The 11796-nt window shown below is 44.1% G+C and overlaps 1 protein-coding gene across 1 annotated transcript; it reads right to left on the reverse strand.

The window, feature by feature from the left end:
- Positions 1–1649: 1649 nt before the first annotated feature.
- Slc35g1 (solute carrier family 35 member G1) lies at positions 1650–10215 on the reverse strand. The gene is made up of 3 exons (XM_005063632.4): positions 9990–10215; positions 6271–6451; positions 1650–4486 (listed from the first exon to the last, which is right to left on the reverse strand). Exons 1-3 carry the CDS (start codon positions 10162–10164, stop codon positions 3748–3750), a joined length of 1095 nt encoding a protein of 364 aa, XP_005063689.1. The 5' UTR covers positions 10165–10215; the 3' UTR covers positions 1650–3747.
- Between the last annotated feature and the right edge of the window lie 1581 nt (positions 10216–11796).

The following is an 11796-nucleotide window of genomic DNA, read 5'->3' on the forward strand; positions in this document are numbered from 1 at the left end:
GGGGAAATTAGCTCTCTTGCCACTGTAAGACTTGTGATGTTCAGTGGATAAACAAAGATCAATACAAAGGAAGCACATGGAGGGTGAGGCCTCCTCCCCAAATCAGAGTCAAACATCACTCTTGCTGGGGACAAGCACCAAAGCCAACTGGGAAAACGGTCACACCTATGCATAAGAGAAGCAGCGACCCTCAGCAGCCCTCTGTGGGCAGCTCAGCCTGAACAGAAAGGGTGCCCATCCACTCAGGTCTGTGCCTACAGGAGGGGCTGATGGATGCTTGCATCCTGAGACGTTTGTCCCAGCAGGTCTTGGCAAGGCTCCTCAGGAGGAGGCATCATTTTTAAGAGTGAATAGTTTTGACCACAGCTCAACACTTAGATTTTTGTGCTTCTCTTTTGGCCTACAGTCTACACCACTCACTAGTTAAAAGGATTTGGACAATGATATTCTATTTACCAAATGAAAACAGCCCAGGTACACTGTTTATCTCACTGGAAAGTAACAAAACTATGCCTAGCCTCAGATACCTAACCCAGCACTGTGCCGCCATCTTCAAAGGGATTGATGAGGGTGGAACTCTGGAGGCAGGGGAAGGATCGATGTCCCGGTTCAGCCGTTGAGGCTAGTAGACCTCTGAGGACGTGCAAGACCATGGGGAGAGCAGGGAAAAGGGTTCTTCTCACAAATCTGAGTTGCTGGGAAGGCTGACCCAAGTGTCTTGTGCTCGGATAAAGCAGGGTGAAGACGGGCATGCCAGTGTGAGCTACCAGCCACCACAGCAGCTTCCTGAGAACTGCAGTGACGACAGCAGGGCTTCGGGAAGCCTGGCTCCGTCTTAAGTAGGTAGCTTAGTTGGAAATAGTTGTACAAAATCAGGTGTAACGACCAGGTCGGCAGCAGTGGACATGTGAGGGCAGAATGAGTTCCTAGGACAGCGAGAGGACACCACAGGATTAGATTATCTAAAGCCAGCAAAGCTTTGAGCTGCTGAACTTGGGGAACAGAGGGAGTCTAGAATAATGAAGGTCTCTGAACCAATTACTGTCCTTCTAAAGTTTTAATGAAAAATATTCTTCTCGTATAATACATCCCAACCATAGCTTCCCCTCCTTCCACTTCTCCAACTTACCTCCCAACCCCCTCTCCCCAAGATCCACTGCCCCTGCATTTCCTCTTCAGAAAAGTGAAGGCCTCCAAGAGATAACAGCCAACCAGGGCAAGACACAATAAGACAAGGTGAAAGCCCTCATATCCACACTGGACAAGGCAACCCAATGGGAGGAAAAGAGTCCTCAGAGTGGCAAGAGTCAGAGATACACCCACTCCCACTGGAAGAGTCCACAGAAAGAGCGAGCTAACAGCCACAACAGATATGCAAAGGACCTGGTACAGACCATGCAGGTCCTGTGCTTGCAGCTCTAGTCTCCGTGAGCCCATGTGAGCTCTGCTTAGTTAATTCGGTGGGCCAGATTACTCCTTATTTTGGAGATATATTTACTGTGTATGAAGCACAGACAAAGTTCGAAATTTTAAGATCACAGTCTAGCTAAAGGGCTAGAAGTCAGGCTCCCATAGAAAATAAAATTTGATGTACCCAGCTGAGAAATGAGTTATGAGACATTTTTTCTATAGTCATAAAAACCAACATATCACTTTCTTTTATAATTTTATTACTTATAAAATAAAAACAAGTTAGGAAAAATATTTTCCTTTGCAAGATATAGAAACAACATCTTTGGAAAATACATACCCCCATAATTGTTACAATACATAGCCTTGTATACCACTTGAACATTGTTTAAAAATCATACCCTGTAAAGGTTGGGATAAGAAACATTGTCTCCAATGTCAGCCACATACTGTGACATTCAAGTACTTAAGATATAGTCGAAGTAAAACATGTTTCCAAATGGGTTAACCTTCCCCAGTCCCAGTGACTCTTCTATTGCTTAAGTTAATCAGTGGCTCCAGGAGTGTCTAACTTTCTGTAAGTGGAACTGAGTGAGAAGAGGCTGCCATGGAAACCCAGCTACGGCATGCAGGTCTCCATCCTGTCATCCCTGGGTATGGAGCATGGCTCCCAAAGGATGATCTCTAAGATAGCTCTGAACTCTAAAAGGCTGTTTGTTGACTATATTTTCTGAGATGCTGGTAGAATGGCATTGTTGCAAATCTAAGTTCCAAGAGTGTGAGTCAGGTCAAGTGTGATTGAGATGACTCAGCTAAATAAATATCATCTAGGATGTCAGGTGGAAAGTCTTCAAAACCATTAAAGTTAAAGTTCCTCTTTGGAACTACTGGAGAAGATCCTCTTAAAAGAATGTATGTTGCAGGAACCCAGTTCCTGTCTTTGGAAGAACTGTGGGGAGACTGGGAAAGAACACACAGCTCCTCAACTCTGCAGCCTAAGATAACCACAGAGGGTGTTTGGCTGAGTAAGACGTGGCATCCACTATGTCCTTTCCATAAAGGCATTCAAAGTGACAGAGACTGGTGGTCATGTACTCCCAACTCCTTGACCAATCTCCTGAGCATTCCTTTTACAGGAGCACCAACCTGATGGTGATCCACATTTAGAATCTACTGAGTTCACACTAGTATCATGGTACAGCTTGCCAGTCAAAGACTAACATTTACCTGTGATTTTTTTTAATGTATGCAAGAAACTGTGAAAGTCAAGCAACTGTGCATTAATAGGTCTTTACTTTTTCATATATCACAAGCATTATAACATATCATTCCAAAATGGAAGAAGACTGTAGGAATAAGTTTAATAACAGACCTATACTTTAAAGGGGCTATAAGGAAAACCTTCTAAAACTATGGTTTTTGTAAATGAAAATGGTACAATTTGGACAATTTGTTATGGCCCAATGTTGCACAATCCTGAGAAAACTGTATTTGGCATCATACTATAAATTCAAAGAGAATTTGTAGAAAATTATCATATCTCAAGTGTAAACACCTAACAATGGGATGTGCACACTGGTTACCCAAGACTTCTCTCTCATGACTTTAAGACTGAAAATCATGGAATGCTAAAAAAAAAAGTGCAATTTCAGTAAAGCAGGAGACAATTTAAAAATTCAAAAAACGATAGCCAGGAGTTACTAATCTACTGAAAGGGAGAACTGCTAACCACACAGGGCAAGTGAAAGGTTCTGTTCAGAGAGTACATATAAAAATTCCGGCATCAAAACAAAAAGGCACAAATAAGAGTTCAAAGTGTAATGATCATCTATAAAATCCTTGACAATAAGGCTGGTTCACTTATATTCCTATCAGTAAGTAGGCACCTGCACCAAGTTTCAGCTTTGGCATCCTAAATGGAATTATATTGCAAATGAAGGATTAACACAGTACTAATTATAGCAGCATTGTCAACATTAAGCTTCTTATCTACACTGCTAAAATAGAGTATTTCTCACCCACATCTTATCTGTGTCAAAAAATAAAATTTTAAAAATTATATTCATAAAAATTTCTGAAATTCCTCAAAAGAGCTATCTTCTCAATGACACCTCAACCCCAACAATCCAAAAATTAAAGCTATTCAAAAATTGCTAGGCTAGACTAGCTACTCTTAATTTAAAAGATACCATATTCAAAAATGGTACTTTATTTATGAAATTTATTAAATATAATCAATGAATAATGCAGATTTTCCAGATATGTGTGTAGGTGTGTAAGATTTCTGAACTCTGTGATGAAATACTTGAAAAAAATATAGATTTCCACAGTGACATTTCATTTGGAACTCTGGACCCATCTTCGAATGGTTGCTCCAGTAGTACTGGCTACTACACAGAGAGCCCCACCCACCGTCCACCAGGTCGGCATATTATTGAAGAAAGCAATCTGAAAGATAAAAGCAAAGACTATATCCATTGTCTTCATTATTGCTACGAGTCCTGCTTTTTCTATTTGAACGGCTTTCGTGATGAATATCTGACCCCCCAAACCTAAGAGCCCAATGAGTATGAGAAACAGCCTATCCAGCCCACAGTAAGGAAGACTCCATTCTCCCATGACAAAGAGGATGATGATGCATTCAGGAAGGCCAAGGATGACATAATACCAAATGCTCAGAAAGTAGTCCACAGATTTTCCCATTTTTCTTAAGATAACCAGGGTCATTGCAGCTAGCACGGCGTGTCCAATTGCGGCAAATGTTCCCTTAATGTGCTCTGAATAGTTTTTGTTCATCCCTGATGTGTCGGAGCCAAATAAAAAAGGCGGCCTCACGATAAGGATCACTCCAACGATCGCGAACAGCGTGAAGAAAGCGTCCCAAAGGCTATACTTTTCCTTGAGAAATATCCAAGCAAATATTGACGTAAACACTGGACAGCTAAATGCAATAACTGTGGCATCTGCGAGGGACGTCGTCTGGAAAGCATAGTACATAAGGATCATGGCACTGGAACCAAAGACCCCTCTGAGAAGGAGGAAAAGTCGCTGGCCTTTGGGACCTATGAACCCAGTTCTGCAAATTTAAATGGAAAAAAATGCATTTTAAATGAACTTGGCATTGCTTTTAAATCAAAATGCTTGATCAGACATTATTCTAAAGTACATTATAGTAAAAATAAGGGAGTAACAGTAAATTCTACCTAGTATTGAATAGTATGAATCGTTTAAAAATGTTTTTCTAGGTATAGGTAATGATGATTCAAAATGTTCATAGCACCAGCAAAAGATTAGAACACTGAATCTCATAAACAGCATGATAAAAAGTAATAAATATAATTGTTTCCCCACGTATATTCTTGTGAGAAATAAAGACAAAAAGAATGACACGTTAGGAGGTATTATACCCTAGGAGTAGAACCACATAATTTTCCTCAAATTTTCTATGATAAAAACACATCATTTTATAGTAAACATAATTTCAATCGTAATCCAGGCTAATGTACACTCCATTGTATCAATTCTTCTACAAAAGCTGAACAATTTAGTCACTGAGTATGGGATAACTTTTCATTGTTCTTATGAGTTAAAATACACAGAAAAAACAAAAGCAGTGGTTTGATACACAAAAATAGTGCTTTTTTTTCCATTAAACACTCAGAGCCTACTCTGATAGTTCCTAGCTAGGTATAACTCCCTGACTCCTGCTAGAGCAAACTTCCTCTAGGTAAACATGAACATCTGTATATCTACAGTCAGAACAAATCTGTGGCCTATACGTATGTAGAAAAGCTACAAATGATCCATGATAGTGAATATAACATCAAAACAGACTAGCATCAGAGATTTTCAAAATACTTCCTGGCTTTGACTATTTTTTATTGAAAAATGGAGAATATGGTTGCAAACCTCAGTGCTATTGCCTCCTTTAGGAAGTGGTGCTAGCTCACTATTATTTCTGGAAGCATTCTGGCTTACACATTTACATGGCAATATGAATCTTTGCAGACTGTCACTTTCTAACCAATTTCTCAGGATACAGAATGACACTATTCTAAATGAATCTGTATCATGGCATGGACACAGGGAGGCTCTGGAGGCAGGCAATGGAAATTTGATTTGAGGTTTATAACTTCAGCTTCCAAACAAAGAGCCAGGTAGCCAGTAAGGGCCCAATTAGTCTCCTCCCAGGGTTCAAAGACCACGAAGGTATGTGTAAGTTACGAGGTGGGGAGGGGGTGATTTCAGCCCTACTGAGAATGACAGTATGGAGGGAGAGGAGGGAGGTGACAGTAAAAATAGTACTTATATGCTGAAGTCTCCAGAAAGTACTCTAACCAAGGATAACTCTTATCTGACTCTTGCAACCTGCTCTGGGGCACAGCCCTGAGAGCTCCACTCCCTCCAGTTTACAGGGTAAGAAACTGAGTAGCAATGCAGCCAAAGACCTTGCCCGAGGTCCTACCTGCCACCCTCCATAAGACCACCATCTTACCGGCATGATCTGACGGGGCAGTCTGTCCCACTGAAAGAAACCTGACACTCCATAACTCCCATCACCTAATCTTCAAAAATACCAGTTATGCCAAAGTAAAGGGAGGGCGGTACGCCTGCAATTCTGTCTCCAAATAAAAAGGGTGAACAACCACATGGCCCCCTTCTCCTCTGATGGCCACATGGTTTGTACTTATGGAAGGGTCTTCTCTGAGTAGATCCTGAGAACATGTCATTAATCAGGGTGAAGGGAAACAGACTGCTCCATCTATGATAAACCAGTTACTACAGGAAAAATATTAAGGCAGTTCAAAAGGTTCACACACACTTATTAATCTCGTCTGCCTCACTCTGAAAAATACTTACTTTCTGTATATTAGGCAAGGAATAATAACTAGCATCTGGAACACACATCGAAATGCACTGATCTCCACTGCATGGACACCTTGTACTTTTTTAACAAATAAAGAGGCCGCTGAGAAAAGGAAGGCAGACAACACTGTGTAAAACAAGCCAAGTCCAGGGCAGGGTGCTTTCTTCTTGGCTTCTGAAAAAGATTAAACTCTGGTTAGTCCTTGCTTCCAAGTATATGTTTCATCACTTTCACTTAGAAATAAACTGAGAAAGATGCACTGTACCAACCCTAGAAGAATACAGGTAAGACCTTGACATTCCTGGCCTTGGACTGCTTTCCCTACCTATTAGGAAGAATCCATAGGTACAGGCAACAATTTAAAACTATGTTTTAAAAAATGCTATTTCTCCCCATAAGAGATGGATTCCTTTTGGCTCACTAAGAGAGTCATCCCTCACTTTACAAGTCGAGAAAATCTTGCTAAGATGATGGGAGGGATCTTTAAGAAACACTTGGAGATGAAGTCCTCCTCAGTGACAGGGCCTTCCATCCTCTCACTGTGAGCTTCAGAGAGAGAACTGCTTTGCTGGAAATCAGTTCACAACTGTTTTATCTGGTCATTTGTTGATCATCTGACTTCTCCTATGAGCCTATGAGCTTTTCTGGGGCTGGGACCTTAGCTATCTTGTTCACGCCTGGAACATAGGCAACTGGAATATGTATCTAGTGAAGGAAAGAACTCCATGGAAAGACAAGGGTCTAACGGGACTGGCAAGAAGATGAAACTGGAAAAGTCTTGCTGTTGTGTATCCGTGAGCTGCTAATTTTGCCCCATCTCATTCTGAACCAGGAAATTCATGCTTTCTGCAGGTCTTCAAAACTTTAATTGATTACTGGCATCTTGTGTAGCATTAAGGGCAAGACACACACTTGGTGTATGGACACATACCACTCTCGCCTAATGAACATGAAAAAGAGACAGTGATGAGGAAAACAATTAACTCTTGTCAATTAAGAGTTCACTGGAGACACAAAACCTGTGGACACTGCAATTTACTTTGAACTCAGTCAGCCACTCCACTCTTAGAATGTACAAAGTGCTACTCAGCTATGGAACATTATTGCATAATTATGTTCTCTTTTTAAAATGCCCTTCTCTGATAAATGATACACCAGGTAATATATTTCAACACCCTCATATCAGATACCTTTGTCCACAAGTGACTGCAAAATGTGACCAGGGTATGAGGACAGCTTTTCTACCGACAATGTACACCCTGCCCTTTGCATCAGGGACACTCTCTTCAGAACCTTCCTGTTCTAGGCACAGCTGGAGACACTGCTTTGGAATTCTTGCTCTGTTATTGATGCTGGAACCCCTCCCCCACGCTACCTTTACCCCTGTGCTCTGACATTGTGGGAATGAACTACTAACAGCCACTCAGGCCTCCAGAAGGAAACTTCAGAAGACTTCCAGGCAGAGGCACCACAAAATGCATGCCTTGGCTGTGGTCAGCCTGAGAGCTGGGCTTCTGAAATTACAAAATTTAGGTCCAAATAAAACAAGCTTTCTTAAACGAAACCTCCACCCTCAGACAGAACAGAATAAAAAGTCCTAGGACAGAAAACATCCTCCTGGGTTACTAATCCAAGGATCTTCTCCAACTTTCAATAGCTTTTTCTTTAAGAAGTATAACAGCATAATTTAACTTTAAAAATGGATCTTCTTTAAAACAATTTAAAAGGAAAAAAATACTTTGTTTTGAGGTAGGGTCTCCCTATGTAGCCCTGGCTATCCTGGAACTCACTACATAATCAGGCTGGCCGCCCATTCAAGAGAATTGCCTACCTCTGCCTTCAAAGGTGAGTTACACCACGTAACAAATAAAAACCAAGGTTGGTGTTTTCTGATTAAGGACAGACAGGTAACAGAAGGTTGGAACTAAATGATGAAGGCAAGGATGTTCTGACCTGTTTCTTACTAAATGACCATTTCAATTCCCTGTGACAATGGCAATGAGCAGAGCAGTGTACAGGGATTTGCTCACACGATATATACCACCACACTCATATCCAGAGAGAGTGTGTCTAATCACTCCAAATAAGCCACGTTGAAAGTTCAACTATTCCCGTGAAGTGGTCACCATACAACTTCCAGAAGAAAGTCAAAACCCAGCTCACTGGCTTCTCCACATTCTGCTTTAAGCCAGTGATTCAGACCTGGCTACGAATCACCAGAGTAACTTAAAAATTCCATTTCCAGGCCCCACCCCAGAACTTTTGGGACTTTGTAAAAGAAAAGAAAAAAGCTGGTTAGAGGCATCCACTCCAGCAGGAGAGAGGCGCACGGCTAAGACAACATCCCTTTAGTTCAAGATCCACAGCCAACAGGTATCAGACAGCTGTAAACTGCCCGGGGAAGGTTATCCAGTTCTGACCTAAACTTGTTAAGAAACCACTTAGATCAACAGTCTCAAAGTCAGGTGTCATGTTGAATGCCCTTAATCCCAGCACTCAAGGAGGCTTAGGCAGGAGGACTGAGTGAGCCAACCTGGAGACCCTGTCTCAAAAAAAATTAAGTCTAAAATGAACCAGTATAGTAGCTTGTGGTTGGTTTTTTTTTCTTCCTTCCTTCCTTCCTTCCTTCCTTCCTTCCTTCCTTCCTTCCTTCCTTCCTTCCTTCCTTCCTTCCTTCCTTCCTTCCTTCCTTCCTTCCTTCCTTCCTTCCTTCCTTCCTTCCTTCCTTCCTTCCTTCCTTCCTTCCCCTGAAATTGAAAGGCAAGGCTCTTGGCATTCACACAGGTTGGACATTTTGCCATGTCCTGCCTGAGTATACAGACTCCCTCACTAATGCACAAAAGGGAAGCTACAGAGTTTGCAAGGACCAGTTGCACGTTAAGTCAAAATGACATTCAGCCACAGGGGGATTGGGTGAGCAACCGACCTCTTCACGAGCCGCCCATTCTGGAGCCAAAGCCCATGGAAACAGAATCAGAAACCCAATCACTCCTCCTGGCTTTAAGGACAGAAATGTAGCAACAATTATCTTCCCAAGATTCTTCTCTAAACTCAGAAAAAAGCATTGGGGGGGGGGCACCGAGCCCCAGGGCATATCCCAGGGTTGAGATAGCCAAAGGTGTTAAATTGGCTCTAAAACATCTCCTGGGGGTTTCCTTCTGGGAAGCTAGGGAAGTGGAATGGGCCCTAGGTGGAGTTACTGTCCGGTCCCGCCCTACCCAGACCTTGGAAGATGGAAGCAGGAGTGAGACCCAACCCCGAAGCCCTCATCTTCCACGACCTCACTTCACCCCTTTGTAAGAGGAGTTTGAACAAAAGTCAAGGGCTCTTCACCGAGCTTCTAACAAGGCTTACCTTGTTTTAAGCCGGTAGCTAAAAAGTCCTCCCATCCCAAAAAGCTTGAGGACAGTGGTCCACTCAACTCTCCTCTCTGAGATGCTACGACTTTGGGACAAACACTTTCAGTATCCAAGTCTTTCCCACTTGGCGCTGGGAGACCTGTTTGCCCTCAAGAAGAGGGTCCCAGGTCGGCTTCCTCCCGGGTCGCTGCCTGCCCCTTTCGGTGACCTTTCACCTCTGACTGCCACTGGACCCGGAGGGCCTGCCCTCGTCACACAATTTGGGGGTGCGAACACTCGAAAACTTTCTGGGTCCGGGACCCCGCGGGTACGCAGAGAACCCGGCCCGCCCAGCCTGCCAGCCCCGCACTCACCAGGCTCCCCACGCGAGCCGCCGCACGCCCGGGCTCCATACGGCCAGCACCTGCCGGGGTCGGGGGCGTCCGCCGCCTCGACGTCCTCGGGCTCCTCGCCGGGGGACGCGGGCTCCGGCTCGCGCAGCTCCACCGCGTCGGGTGCGAGCTCCGCCGCGCTCTCAGGGGGCCCCATCCCGCAGCCCGCGCTCTCCCCGCAGCCGCGCGCCGTCTGGCGCCCGCCCGCCCGCAGCCGCCGCCGGGCCGCTCAGCTCTTCCGGCCCCCAGCGCGCCGGTGCGTGTGCGCGTGCGCCCGCTCCCGGCTCCGCGCCTGTCCCCCGCTGCCCTCCCGCCCCCAGGGAGCCTGCCGCCTGCACTCGTGCACTCCGGCTGCGGTGGCCACCGCTGGCGGGGCGGCGCTGCCTCCTGTGCAGGCTGCACACTGGTCCTCCTCTGTCTTTGAACAGACAGGGTGGGACGCTTGGTTCTGAGCTCCGGCGCCTCGGGGCTTGGGGCCTTCTGCTGCTTTAGAAAGACTGTGTGTGTCTGCGCTGGGTGTGGTGGCACAATGCCCTCAATCCCCAACGTGGCAGCGTTTGGATCTCTGTGAGTTCAGGGCCAGCTAAGGATACATAGTGAGATGCTGTTTGTTTTCTCTCTCTGTCTCTGTCTCTCTCTGTCTCTCTAGATAGATAGATAGATAGATAGATAGATAGATAGATAGATAGATAATAGATACAAACTGGGTGTCTGTTTATTGGTGCAGATCATCTCTGTAATGCCGTGGGGACTTCGAAGTATTATGTCAGTTTTTAAACACACCGAGTCTTGACCAAGGGAAAGCATTTAAGTAGTAATCATAGGGAAACATGAGATCGAAAGGGCAGGTTTTTAAAAATTGCAGGATAGCTGGACATGGTGGCACATGCCTTTAATCCCAGCTCTTAGGAGGCAGAGACAGGAGGATCTGAATTTGAAGCCAGTCTGGTCTACACAGCAAAGCCACAAAGAAAAACCCTGTCTCCAAATAAACCAAAAGCAAGCAAACAAAAATTGCAGGGCAAAGGGGGTTGTTTCAACAAACTGAGACAAGTGGCTGTCTGAGATCTGTTGGAAGTTAAGTTCTGGGTGGCAAAGAAAGAGACGACTCCTTGCTAAAGGGTCTGGCAAGGAGAAGTTTACTTTTGATTAAGAGCGTGCACTTGGAAGATGGATCACAGAGACAGGAAGCAGATTTGTTTTTATTCCACTCAGATGGGACCGGGTCTTTTCCCGCATTGGTTGGGGTCAGACCTCACGTCTTACTCAATAGCTGGTCGTCAAAAAATTGGCGCTCAGGAAATGAAGGAGGAAGGCTAATTGGGATACTGATCCTTGGTCATCATAGATGCATCCTGGGATACAGCAATGGACTTTTGTGTAAACAATGGTTTTACGGGGTGATGGAAGGGGTTAAAACATTTTCATAAAAGTCTTGCAAAATGATAGAGATAAAAAAACTTTAATCCATCCTCCTAAACATTTAATTTTTTTTAACAAAACCTCTTTAAAAAAAATAACGACAAAACAAACACTCCTTCAAATTAATTAAGATGCTGGCTCTTTTTCTGTCCCATCTTGGAGTAAGAAATTGCAATAGGAAGCCGGGTGTTGGTGGCTTCTACACCTTTGATCCCAGCACTCGGGAGGCAGAGGCAGGTGAATCCCCGTGAGTTTGAGACCAGCCTGGTCTACTGAGCGAGTTCCAGGACAGGCTCCAAAACAATACAGAGAAACCCTGCCTCGAAAAAAACAAAAAAAGCAAATAAATAAATAAATAAATACAAGA

The sequence above is a fragment of the Mesocricetus auratus genome, unplaced genomic scaffold, assembly GCF_017639785.1.
Source record: "Mesocricetus auratus isolate SY011 unplaced genomic scaffold, BCM_Maur_2.0 Super-Scaffold_4256, whole genome shotgun sequence".
NCBI classification, from domain to species: Eukaryota; Metazoa; Chordata; class Mammalia; order Rodentia; family Cricetidae; genus Mesocricetus; species Mesocricetus auratus.

Excerpts from the sequence above, each read along its gene's own strand:
- Slc35g1 (XM_005063632.4), bottom strand. The coding sequence starts at position 10,164 with ATGGGGCCCCCTGAGAGCGCGGCGGAGCTCGCACCCGACGCGGTGGAG. Across the intron at positions 6,452-9,989 it reads CGGCTCGCGTGGGGAGCCTG|AAGCCAAGAAGAAAGCACCC; the intron begins GTGAGTGCGGGG and ends AATCTTTTTCAG. Across the intron at positions 4,487-6,270 it reads CCTTGCCTAATATACAGAAA|AACTGGGTTCATAGGTCCCA; the intron begins GTAAGTATTTTT and ends TTAAATTTGCAG.